The sequence below is a fragment of the Phocoena phocoena genome, chromosome 1, assembly GCF_963924675.1.
Source record: "Phocoena phocoena chromosome 1, mPhoPho1.1, whole genome shotgun sequence".
In the NCBI taxonomy this organism is placed as follows: domain Eukaryota; kingdom Metazoa; phylum Chordata; class Mammalia; order Artiodactyla; family Phocoenidae; genus Phocoena; species Phocoena phocoena.
The window spans coordinates 29,601,260-29,613,557 of NC_089219.1; the positions used below are offsets into that span (position 1 = coordinate 29,601,260).

The 12,298-nt window shown below is 53.7% G+C and overlaps 1 protein-coding gene across 1 annotated transcript in view; it reads right to left on the reverse strand.

Moving 5' to 3' along the window:
- Nucleotides 1-12,298, reverse strand: part of GRIK3 (glutamate ionotropic receptor kainate type subunit 3) — a 231,828-nt gene that overhangs the window by 59,906 nt on the left and 159,624 nt on the right. Inside the window, exons 4-5 of the mRNA XM_065888235.1 lie at nt 11,139-11,320; nt 8,732-8,785 (exon numbers count right to left, since the gene is read on the reverse strand). Of these exons, the coding sequence (XP_065744307.1) occupies nt 8,732-8,785; nt 11,139-11,320 (236 nt within the window). The remainder of the gene's footprint in view (nt 1-8,731; nt 8,786-11,138; nt 11,321-12,298) is intronic.

Genomic DNA, 12,298 nt, shown 5'->3' on the forward strand with positions numbered 1-12,298 from the left:
AGGTTACTTTTTGAAACGTGTTATGTTGACAATCTAGATGGGCCTCGTCCCACTAGTGGGGAAAGTGGGTCTTCAGGTCTGGGCTCCTCTTCATCCATTGTCTATTCTTTTGCACATTGCCCTTCCATTCTGCCCCCCACTTCCCGTCCTCTTTCCCGGGTCCTTCAACTCAGTCACTCCCTCCCATGCTGGGACAGAGTGGCCGGGGACAGTGTACTTGTCTCTCCATGGCTGCAGATGTCAGGAGTAACATCTGGCCCAATCACAGTCCCAGCTTCAGTTAAATCAATGATGGCTCATGGAAAGATAATGAGGGATAAAACCTGGAGCCCACGGAGCAGCTCTTTCACACCGTGCTGGCTTCCTCTGGTCTCTGAGATGTTCCTAATTCGTGCTGATCTCCCGCTGTTCCTCCTGTACCTCCAGCTGGCCTCTGTCTGGAATACACTGTGTTGGTTTCCTCTTTAAGGGTTTAGGGATTAGGGGAGAGGCTGGGAGCAGATTTGAGCCCAAGCAAGAAAGTCTAGTCTCAGCCTTGCCCAAACAAATAGGGCCCTGATTCAAAGCCAGGATTTGGGATGGGGGAGGGGCTGGGCGGGAGTAGATGGAGGAGTCTCCATGGAATTGACCAGAGGGTGTCTCTGTGGCCCCAGTCTCAGTGGGAAGTGGAGGGTGGGCAGTGTGCTCAGCCCCACGCGATGGAGTGTATCATCTGATCTTCACAATCCCCTATAAAGTAGGTATTTAATAGTATTCCCTTTTAAGAGAGGAGGAAACAGGGCCAAAGCGGTGAGGTGACTTGCCTAAGGTCACAGAGCTCATGAAGGCAACGCAGAAACCGTACCCAGGTCCATCTCAGTGGTGTGTTGGAGCTGGGTTCAAACGGCTTGTAAGAGCTAAATGTCAGCACTTCTTGACTCTGCGCTCAGTGATATTCATTGGTAGTTTGATATTGGCCATGGTGGGAGTATCTACACCATGAAAACTGGCAAGCACTACATATCTGGGTTTTCCCTCTTTTTGGACAGCTGGTTGTACACATCTACTAGTACACCGTGTCTGTCCTATTTAAAAATCCCCGTGCTTTATGTCCCCAGTGGTTGCCAGGCACAAGGTATGCACCAGAATTGTTTTTGGAGCATTTTTTGGAAAGTATGGGCCATAGACAATGTGGGGTGGGGCCTCAATCTGTGTTTTGAGAAGCCGCTAATCTAAGCTATTACTCCTAACTGGGAAACACACAGAGAGGGGTCTGGGCTTAGACGGGGAGACCTGTTGAATCAGAGGGAGAGGGGGGAAACACATTGGAAGGAGGCCTCTCTTCCCAGAGCTCCTCCCTGAGAACAGCTCACTGAGCAGACCCACGTGATGGTTATGAGCACAGACCAGGAGGCCAGGCCATCTACTCTCCTTTCCTCAGTTGCCTCATCTGAAAAACGGGAATGATAATAGTACCTGCCATATAGGGTTGTCACGAGGAAGAAACGGGTTAACAGATGTGCTTAGAACGTGTCTGGTGCACGGGAGACACCACGGAAGTGCTGACATTCATATTCTGCCTTCTCTTGCAGTAGTTGTGATGGCTGTGGACTCAGCCCCCAGGGACGTGACTGGGTTATTGGAAGAGAGGAGCAGACATGAGCTGCATCGTCCTGACTCACCTCTCTTGGCAAAATACAAAAACAATCGCAAGGAGCTAACACTGACTGAGCACCCACAGACCTCAGAACAGTTTCTATGTACCTTAGGTGTATTAACTCGTTTAATTCACATTTTCACCTTACAAGGAGGGTGTTATTATCACCCATTTCAGAGGAAGGAACTGAGTCACAGAGAGGTTAGGTGTTTTGCTCAAGGTTACACAGCTGGGGAGCAATGGCGTCAAACCCAGGCCACCAGCTCCCAAGCCCTCCCTCTGTCCTATGACCAGCCCTTGGTTCCCACCCCTGGATATCTCAGTCACCCACCACACAGCATTCAGAGGGGTCTTTCTGAAGAATAAACCCAACCCTGTCACTCCCCTGCTTGGCATATTTCAATGGCTCCTTCTTGCCTTTTCAGAAAAAAGCACAAATTTCTTAGTATACTTTGCAAGACTCTCCACCCCTCTGGCCTCACTTTTCTTCCCAGCCCCCCTCTCATATTTGCCCCAGGAACACCAAACTGCTTTTGTCTCCCTTCCCCACTCCTCGTTGGCCCCTGTCCCCATCATGCAGCTTCTCTAAGCCAGTGTCTTTGTGTGTGCTCTATCCCTGGGCTGGAATGCCTGTCTTCTCAATCCTCCTTGGGTGGGTTCACTCTGAGATTCAGCTTGTCACCTCTTTTGGGAAGCCTCCCTCGACTACTACTCTACTACTATCACACAATAGGGTGGGTCAAGGGTGCTTCTGCTCTTATCTTGGGACCTTTTAGCTTTCACCCCACTGATAACAACTGTCCATGTCTGCATCTGTGTCCCCTAGGAGCCCCTGGGCTCCCATCACCCAAAGTGGAAAGAAGGGTCAGCCAGCTGGGTAGCTCTCTAGGGTACCTAAACAGCACTGGGAAGAGCCTGGAATGGAGAGGCCAGTGTTTTACATCCTCCTCTCAGGGGGGGATTTCTATGGGGCTACAAGTTAGAAGTGGTTTGGCAAATTGCCTGAGGTGGAGGATGAGCCCCTCAAGGGTACTGCTTTAGAGACAAGAGAGCTTCCCTAGACTGCCTTTGAAGGAGGTGGGTCTGGGGAGATGGAGGGATTTTGCTTTGTAGGGCGGTGAATGCAAGTTTGGGGCCAGAGCTGAACTGCTGGGGCCACAGAAGAGAAACTGAGCTCTGCCTCCAGGGGGCGCCCTCCTCCCTCTACCTCTGCACGGGGCTCAGCCTCTTCTCCAATTCAGTGTTGACCTAATACCGAAGGCCTGAGAGATGCCCAACATGAGCCTGCCTAGAGCCTCCGTGACTCAGCTCACTTCCCTGAGGACTAAACACCAGCCGGACTCAGTGAGAAGGGCAGCATCTGTGGCTTTGGTGGGGACTCGGGTGCTGGCGACATCAGCCCTTCCGGTTTCCAGATGCAGCACTGAGTTGGCTGACACTCACACAGTGGCTGTGGCCAATCGCAGCCTGGGAGGGGGCACGATGGGGTGTCACTGCCGGAGTCACCTTCATCCCTGTCACCCTGAGCCTGTACTTAGCTGCAAAGTGTTGTAGGGCTTGTGGCACTGAGTACCACCGTCCCTGTGACATGAGGGCAGTGATAATGCGGAGCTGGAAAAGAGGCCTCTTTGTCCGGCTCCAATTTTTTGTCCAAACTGCCCTGGGCTGAGACCCCATGTGCTGTACACAGTGAACTGTGCGCAACCTTGCTGCTTGGCAAAAAGTTGCTGTTCTCCATGCCAAATGTTGACACATTGAATTCAGTATCAACGAGGGACCTTTTAGAAACATTCAGCATAACATAATAGACTAATTCATTAGCACCCCATGGGTCTGACTGGGTAGAAGCTGAAGCTCGGAAAACATCGCCTTAAGGAATGACAGATGAAAATATCTTTCCCATGATATAACTGTTATTGCCGAGAAGCGGCATTAATTGTGATTGCTTATCTATTAATTTATTATAATTCTCTTTTCACCTCCAGGCTTTTACCTACACATGACATGTACCAGGGGCTCAGCTGGGGCTGATTAACGCGGGGTTATCTGGGAATGGCTCAAAGCTGGCTGGAACAGATAATGGCAGCTGGGGTAATTAAAATGTCTTCTGCATGGGAGAAGCAAGTTTGGAGAATTTTTTAGACACAAAGAATTGGTGACGTGGGTCTCCTAAAGGGAAGGAGATAAATGCCAAATGCCACTGCCGTCCCACATACAGCCACGATTGACCAATGGGCAGAAAGGGGCACAATCGTGAGGTAGACTCTCAAGCCAACGGGGCTGGAAGGAGGAAACTGGAGCCGGAGCCGGAAGCAGGACATGGGGACCCAGGCGACAGAGCTGATGCCCTGGCATATGGGGAGCTGCTGGGAGATACCCTGGTACCCGCTGCAGCCCAACCCCCCAACACACACACATATTCCACTGCATGAACTATTTGTATTGCAGGGACTGTGCCTCTCTGGAAGGATCGGTTCTTCCTGACCCTCAGAGAGGCATGGGGAGGAAGGGCAGTGGGCTGGAACAGAAGCCAGGAGCCAAGGCTTTTATCACTGATCTGCTGGGAGACTCTAGGTAGTTCACTCAACCTCTCTGGTCCCAGGTTTCCCCATCAATTAATGGGGAGCACAGACTGTCCTGTGAAGAGGAAAATCAGCGATGTGGAGAAAGGGCTTTGGAACCTGTGAAGTGTGGGTGCCGCTGAGATTTGTGGAGGCTTTGTTCCCCGCATGAGTGCCAATCACGTGTTGCCTGGACCATCACAGCCTGTGGAATCCGAGCCGGAGCCAGACAGAGGAAGCCAGGCAACACTGCGTGCAGCTCTTGGCACAAGCTTCAGCAGAGGGCTTTGGAGCTGGACAGGTCCCGGCTGGTCAAAATCCTTGCTCTGCTCCTTTTTTTACTGAGTGACCTCTCTGAGCCTCAGTTTCTACTTTTCTGTAAAATTGGGAGAGTCATCCTCCCCTTGGAGAGTTGTTCAGAATTTTGGATGAGATGGGGTATACTGAGCGCATAAAATATATAAGCAGGAATTATTTAATTAATCAATTTAACTCTGTACATAGTACTAAATAACACTTTCCTTAGTGCTTTACTGATGGCAACATACTCGCTTAATGCTCAGCATAAGAGTCCTATGAGATGGTACTGTTCTTGTGGCCATTTTACGGATGGGGAATGAGGCAAAGTGACGCGAAGTAACTTGCCGAAGGAAGTGGAAGAATCTCGATTCTAACTCAGGCGGACTGGTGCCAGAGTCGGTGGACGTCACTGTTGCTATGTTGAGGATGTTAATTTCACTGATTACTTTCTACTCTGTATATTCATTCATTCAGGCATTAATGAGCACCTACTGTATTCCAGGTGCTATTTGGGCACTGGAGACATAGAGGTAAACTGGGCACCGTCCTTGATCCTCATGTGCACAAAGGAAGCTACCAGCTGGTGAGCTTTGTGTTGGATCCATCTCTAGACACCCCGTCTCACCCAAGTGCCTAGCTTGGTACCTGGGACCTTGAGAGCATATGTATGTGCCTGCTGGATAAGGGAGTATATGAATGACTGAATTAAGGAAATGTAAAAGTAAGGAAAGCAGGGACCTCCCTGGTGGTTCAGTGGTTAAGACTCTGTGCTTCCACTGCAAGGGCTACAGGTTCGATCCCTGGCTGGCAACTGAGATTCCACATGCTGCGTGGTGTGGCCAAAAAAAAAAAAAACACCCCATAAAAAAGTAGGGAAAACAGACACTCTCTTGGGCTAGGATACTGCCCCAGGGTGCAAGGATACTGCCCTGCCCCTCCTTCCGAGAAGTCCAACCCTGACCTCACGCTGGCACTGGCATTAATGTGGAGAGCCACTGGCGTACTGGGGTGGTGCCTTCTCTAGAGTCTTGTCTAGAAGGTCAGGTCGGGCCTCAGGGCTGAGAGCTCCCTGAGGGGACACTCCCTCTGGCCTTGGAATGAGGGCACGAGCCAGGCAGAGATGCTTTTAATTGACTGTCCGGAGCTAAGACCGGAAGCAAAGCACAAAGAGGACTTAACCACAGGCCCTGTGTGGACACAGTGGACGAGGGGTCAGTACTCAGGGTGGGTGAATGAGATCTGTGGATTTTGCTCCTGCCGCTTCTGAAGGGCTCTCCCAATGCCCCAGCCCTCCTGCTTGGTGGCCATGACTTAGATTCTGTGAGCCCATTGTACTCTGCCCCCCACTGCCAGACCTCGGCTGACCAGCCGAGGAGTGGTCACCTCCCAAGGGGGGTTGCTACAGTCTGGCTGATGACTCAGCCCCTATCCTGGGGACATTTGAAAATGTGTGGATCGCATTTATTTATTTGTCACCAAGCCTGGAAATTGGTGAGCAGGGACAGGGATGCTAAACATTCTATAGTGGGCAGGACATTCCGGAAAGATTAAATGTCCAGCCTCAAATGCCTATATAGTGCCCTGTTGAGAAGCAATGGCTGGTGCTTGGTCAGTCCGAAATTTGACCTGGGGAAGGTGGGTAACACTCAGAGAAAGCGGTGGTGAGAAGCAGCAGAGGCAGAATGGATGGTCAGTTGGGGTGTGATGATCCCAGGGCAGCTGTGATGAGCTGAAGTTTCCAGGGAACAGAGACTGCGAGGAAGGAGCTGAGGCCGAGAGCAGGGGGAGGGAGCAATGGGCAGAGAGAGGGAAACGGAAGAGCCTGGCTGAGTGTCAGGACAGAGGGTTGGAACCATAATCCTCGTGATGTCCAGGGTTGCTCTGGATCCAGAACCACTCTCCACATCTGCTCTTGTGGCCTGGTGGTTCATTCTTGAGTCTCTAGTGACTTGAGGTTACTTGAGTGAGCTCTGCTCCTTGAAACCAAAAGAGGCCAAATGAAGGATCTGAAGCCCAGAGGCATCACAAATTATTCCCATTTTAGAGGCAAGGAAACTGAGGCCCAGGGAAGCTCAGCAATCTGCCCATGTGCACAGTCCCTGGTGCTAAAGGGACTCTCAACCTTATCTGTGTCTCCGAGGCCTGCTCTCCTGTCACTGAACTGGAAAGTAATGTGGAGGGGGGATGAGCACGGTCTGCAGGGGGACCACAGCCGTCCCGGGAGGTCTGCCTGCTCCTCCCTTGTCTGTTCCTACATGGACTCCAGGGCTTTGTTACAGCAGGTCAGAGCGGTGAGGACTCAGGGAGGTGAGCCAGCAGGACGGAAGTGTGGGAAGAATGCACTGAGCTGGCACAGGGCTGGTGGGGACCTCTAAGGGCCCAGAGGTTGGACTCAGCACCCTAGGAGCCCAGGGCTGCCATGCCTGGAGACAGAGCCTCGGGCGCCTGGAATGTACCCCACCCCACCTTCCCAGCCTTGCTCCTCTGCCCTGCTCCTAGCTCCATACGGAGGTGGAATATTGGGGATCTGATGACCTCATCCTCCAGCCTCCAATGACTTTCCCAGGGGAGAAGCTTGCTTGGGTGGATAGAAATCCAGAAGGGACCAGGGCAGAAGGTACCTGGTCTCAGTCACCAGCTTCCAGCATCCAGCTTCCAGCATCCCTTTCTCCCACCAAGGTTCCCGGCAGGTCTCCAGGTCTGGGCTCTGGATCAGAAGAGTGGGCAGGGTGGCCCCTGAGCTCTGCCATGGGCACAGGGTTGGGGGTGGAGAGAGGGTAACAAGCAGTTGTATGCTGGGAAATGCTTAATAACCAGCTCTCAGGGGATGGCGAGGAGGAACCTCTTATTTGTAGCACTTGCCAGCTTCTGTGGTGTGAATACTCCCACCTTGGCCAATCTCAAGCTACTTGCATGATGTCACTGACTGAAAGTGGAGCCAGGAAGAGATGAACACAGCTGGCTCTGGCAATCAACCAGAGTGAGCCTTGAAGAGCTAACCCGCCTCCTGGCCTTTGCTTATGCTGTTCCTTCTATGTGGAATGCCCTTCCTCTCTCTCCTTGGTGGACTCCTATTGATCCTTCAAGGTCCAGTTCAAACATCTTCTTTCCTGTAAAGACTGCCTGAAATTCTCCACCTTCCACCAGCTCTGTGGCACCCGGAGTCTCCTTCTGCTGTGCCCCGTGGCCATCTGATGTGATGGCTTGTGATGGCACAAGCCGGCCGAATGAGTCACACATAGAGATGCAGACTGGGGAGGATGGGAGCTCCTTGAGGGCAGGCCTCAGTGCCAGTCGTCTTGAGATACTCAGTTGAATACAGGTGCTGGGTAAGGAATGTTAGCTGGGTGCTGGGTGAACGAAGGAACACAGCTAGAGGCTTGCAAGACTGCAGTGGCAAGTCTGACACAGATTTCGGGAGCTTGTTTCAGCCCCAGGATGTTTAGTGATGCTGTCACTTGCCCCATATCTGGGCTGGGTAAAAGAGTCCACCCGGGCCCCCAGTGACATCCAGGGCGTCTGGCTCCAAGGCAGGGTGGCTGGGGGTTGGTGCCCCTTTGGCACAGGGATCTCTTTATTCTGCTGATCTCAGACCACAACTAATTACCCTAATGGGTTTAAATGGCCCTAAATGTTCTCAAGGTTTGGACAGGACCCATCTGGAGCCCGCAGGTGGGCTGGCCCCAGCTGATAGTGAGTGGGCAGACCTGAGCGTGGATGTCACAGGAATCCAAAGTGGCAACTCCCATTGTTGCATGAGGCCTGAGGCCTGGGACCTGTGTGGGGGCGTGTGGGCTGGGGCCAAGGGTCATCGTCATAACAACAGCCCTTCACACGAGCAGGCACTGCTCTCAGCGCTTTAGTTCACGAACTCATTCAGTTCTCACAACAATCCTAGGAGGTGGGAGCCATGATCATGCCCATTTTGCAGAGGGAGAAACTGAGGGAGGTTAAATGATTTGTGCGAGGTCTCACAGCCGGCAAGCAGAGGGGCTTGTGTTCACACTGGCAGGTTCTAGAGTCCCTGTCCTTAGTCACAACAAGATGTCACTTCTCAAAGTGGGCAGGCCACAAAGACAAATTTGTGCCCTTGCCTGGGGCCACACCTACAGCCTCAGGAAGCAAGTCCAGCCTGAATGAATCTCCTCTAGCTGCTGCAACTGTCTCCCCCGGGGCTGACCTTGTTCTGAGGGAGCCCCACCCAGACCCGTGCCAGGACTCGGAGGTACATTACCAGGGTGGTGAAGATGAAGTGGTAGTACTCGGTCATCATGCCCATGGCCATGGCCTACGGGAGAGCAAAGTGTCAGCACCCTGCGGGGAACACCTGAGAAGCCCCTCCCCCTCTCCACCCTGGCAGGGGGGATGGGGGGTGGGAAGGGAGGGGGAGAGAGCGGTGAGGACCCGGGGCAGCACGGGCTGGCCGTGGGCTGGGAGAGGCTGGCCGCTTGGAGTGGGGCATACTCTGAGACAGGGAAGATGACTGGCTGGCAGACGGCAGTGGATTTCACACTGGAGCAAAATCATGGGTGACACGTTCAAATGCAGAATCTTAGGCCACACTCTCCAAAGATTCCAAATTCTGCAGGGCCAGGTTTGCCTTTTTAGTAAGCATCGCTGGGCCTGCCACACTTGGAGAAATGCTGCTGGAATCCGCCCAACATCGCCTCCTCAAGTGCCCTGACTCTCCTCAGCTGAACTCACCGTCCTGGCTCCAGAAAGACGTCTGTGGGAGCTCGGCTCCCGCCAGCGCAGCCAGGCCCGCCGAGGAGGGTCTGTCCTCAGTCTGAGCCTCCCCCGGAAGGGCTGACCCATCCCTGCTCCTTGGGTCCTGGTTGGCCACACAGCGGGCCACATGGCTGCTGTGAATTACTATTCTACACCGTCATGAAATCTAATGTATTTTATTAGAAGCCTATAATCTATAATACTAATGACCATAATGCATTTTCTACAGAGCTCTTCAGAATGCGGGCCCACAAAGTGCTCCAGGAGGAAATGTCCCTGGGTCAAATACACTTTGAAAATGCTTCACATTCCCTCCCGGTCTTGGAGGTTCACAGCCCGCATGCGCAGGTGAAAGGCTCAAGAAGTCCTCAGTACGCAGACATGCTCACCTTGGTGTAGTTCAGTGCCAGGCTGAGCACAGAATCTTCATTTTCAATTCTAGGAGTTTTCATGTCAGCAAACTGGGGAGTGAATTCTGACTTTCTGGCTGGATGACCTCAGGCCCAATACTTTCCCCCGGAGCCTCAGTTTCCCCATCTGAAACCGAGCACGATAATCGCCCCCACTTCCCAGAGTGGCGATAAATGAGGAGCTGTGTGTGTACCCGGCACCGAGTAACTCCTCAGTGAACCCAAGTTGGGATTGTCTTTATTACTCAGTTGCACATGCCTGGAAGAGGAGGGAGGCACTGGGCGCCGCTGGCCGGGACACTGAGGGTTAAGGAATTTCTGGGGAGCATGTACTTCCTCCACGCTGAGTGTAAAGATGTGCCACATCCATGCTGACTGTGCCCCGGGCACTGGGATAAACGCTCTCCTCGCCTCATCTCACTGAATCCTCCAGAACCAGGGGAGGGAGGGATCCTTCACTCCATCTACAGAGCAGGGGACGACTCCGGGGCCACTTGCTCTTGGGTATATAACACCCATGGGCAGAAGCAGGATTCAAGCTCTCAAATGAGTTTTTAGCCCCTGAGTGAAGGGTCCTGGGGTGGGACTTCCTCTGGGGGAAGACAGAGGCTGCTGTTCAGCTTGGGTACCCCTTGCAGGCTGTGCAGGGAAGGCCTTGAACATATTCCTGGCCAGCTCAGCACCTCTCCCCCTGGATCCCTGTGACCCTTCCCTGCCACCAGCATCTCCCGGCGTCATGTGTCAAGGCCCCACAGAATGCCTCCTCCAATCACCAAGTTCGCTTTCTGGGACCACATAATTGCCTTTTACACAAAGCACTGGTTCGAATCAGAGTGGTTTTGTTTTCGGCTGCGGCACCCTCGGAGGGGGGCTGTGAGCGATTTCGCTGTTTGTTTCTTAGGGGGCTGGCAGAGCTCGCCCTGGTTCCCAGCACGCCACCCTGGGCTGTGTCGGGAACGGAGGCGCGGCCAAGCACCGAGAGCCATTCTCCTCTGCCGCCGTTGCTGCAGAGCTGAGCAGATGGTGCACAGAGCCTCGATAAACCTCCCAGGGATGGGAGAGTGACACCGAGTGCCACGGGCTGCAGGGAATCAGTGGCTGGAAGAGGAACTCCGGGGGCTGTTCCCGAGACCCCCAGGCCTCCCCGTGCTTCCCGCAGCGTTCTAGTCCCTCTCCGCAGCCCCTGCCTCCCGCCTGCCCCGATGTGGCGTGGAAACTAGCATTTACTCAGCACCCTCCGTGCGCCAGGCCTGGCTGGGGCAGCTCAACCAGCGTCTCACCCCATCCTCACACCAACTCAGAGTGTCAAGACCACTGTGTCCAATTTGCTGCTGGTGAAACTGAGGCTCACAGAGGCAAAGTGACCACCCAAGGTCATACAGCCGGAAAGAGGCAGACTAGAGGTCGAACTTGGACTGGTTGACATCATGGAAATGGGGGGGAGGGTGGGAGAAGTGGCAGGCAGATCCCAACCATCCCTCCCGCTGGCCGGTGCTCACGCACCTGCTTGAGGATCTGGGCAGCCATGGTGTGGCTGCAGTCGAAGATAATGCGAAATTCCCGGCCTCGCTTCATCTCCTTGAGCAGCGGGCGCGAGTCATCAGAGTCAAGGGGGAGCTGGCGGATCTTCAGGCGGATGCTGTACCTTGATGGGGCCATGATGAGCTCCTGCAGTCGGATGAGCCCTGAGAGGTCCCGGGGCACAGAAGACACATGTGAGCCCACGTATACCTAGCTGCAGGTATCCACAGACTCGTGTGGCCACAGGTCTACAGACACACATGGACACTGACATGTGGCCCACAGAGTGTCCACATGTCATGGACTCAGCCACGCATGTGCAGACCCAGGCACTAGCAGACTGTGGCACAGACACGTGCACCCGGCTGTGCATGCTGGCTCACGCCCACAGGCACGTGTGCACGTACAAACACATGCTTACATGCACAGACAGGACATACACTTGGGTTGATAAGCACATGTGTACACAGGTAGGTAAAGGTGTGTACACACCTGTAGATTCAAAAGCAGGCACGGACAGCTAGCGAATCCCCACCGAGTCCACCCACCTGCACCTCTCTAACTCAGTCGGTGTAGAGACTTATGGAGCCTGAACCAGAGGCCCCCCACTCCTCCTCCCCCTGCCCCCTGCAACACTGTGAAGCATGGGACATAATCTTCCTAAACAGTCCCAGCAACCTGCTTCCAGGATGCGGCCCAAGTGGCGGCTCCAGGCTCAGCTGTACCAACGGTTGGACCAGGTAAGGAAGGCCAGGTGGTATTTGTGGCCGGCCTCCACCCCCAAGGGCAGGCTACCCCCGTACACCTTAACCATTCTTCCGGGCTCAGTGCAGCCACCTCCTCCATGACGCCTACCTCTACTGCTCTGCCCAGACAAGATCTCCCCACCCCACTCCCATCCTGCCCCTCTCCCCCGAAACTCGGTGGCCTCGTCCTTCAGCACTAGCCTCTTCTGGCCTCATCTCACTCTCCTGGTCCTGTCACAGACTCCTCAACATTACGGACTGGGTCTCCACATGCCCTAGCACGGGGCCTGGCACTTCGGTTGGGCTCAACACAACACAAATTTGTGCTCAACACAACACAAATTTGTGCTCAACACAAATTTCCAGAATTGGATTGACTACTGTCTTTTTTTCCCC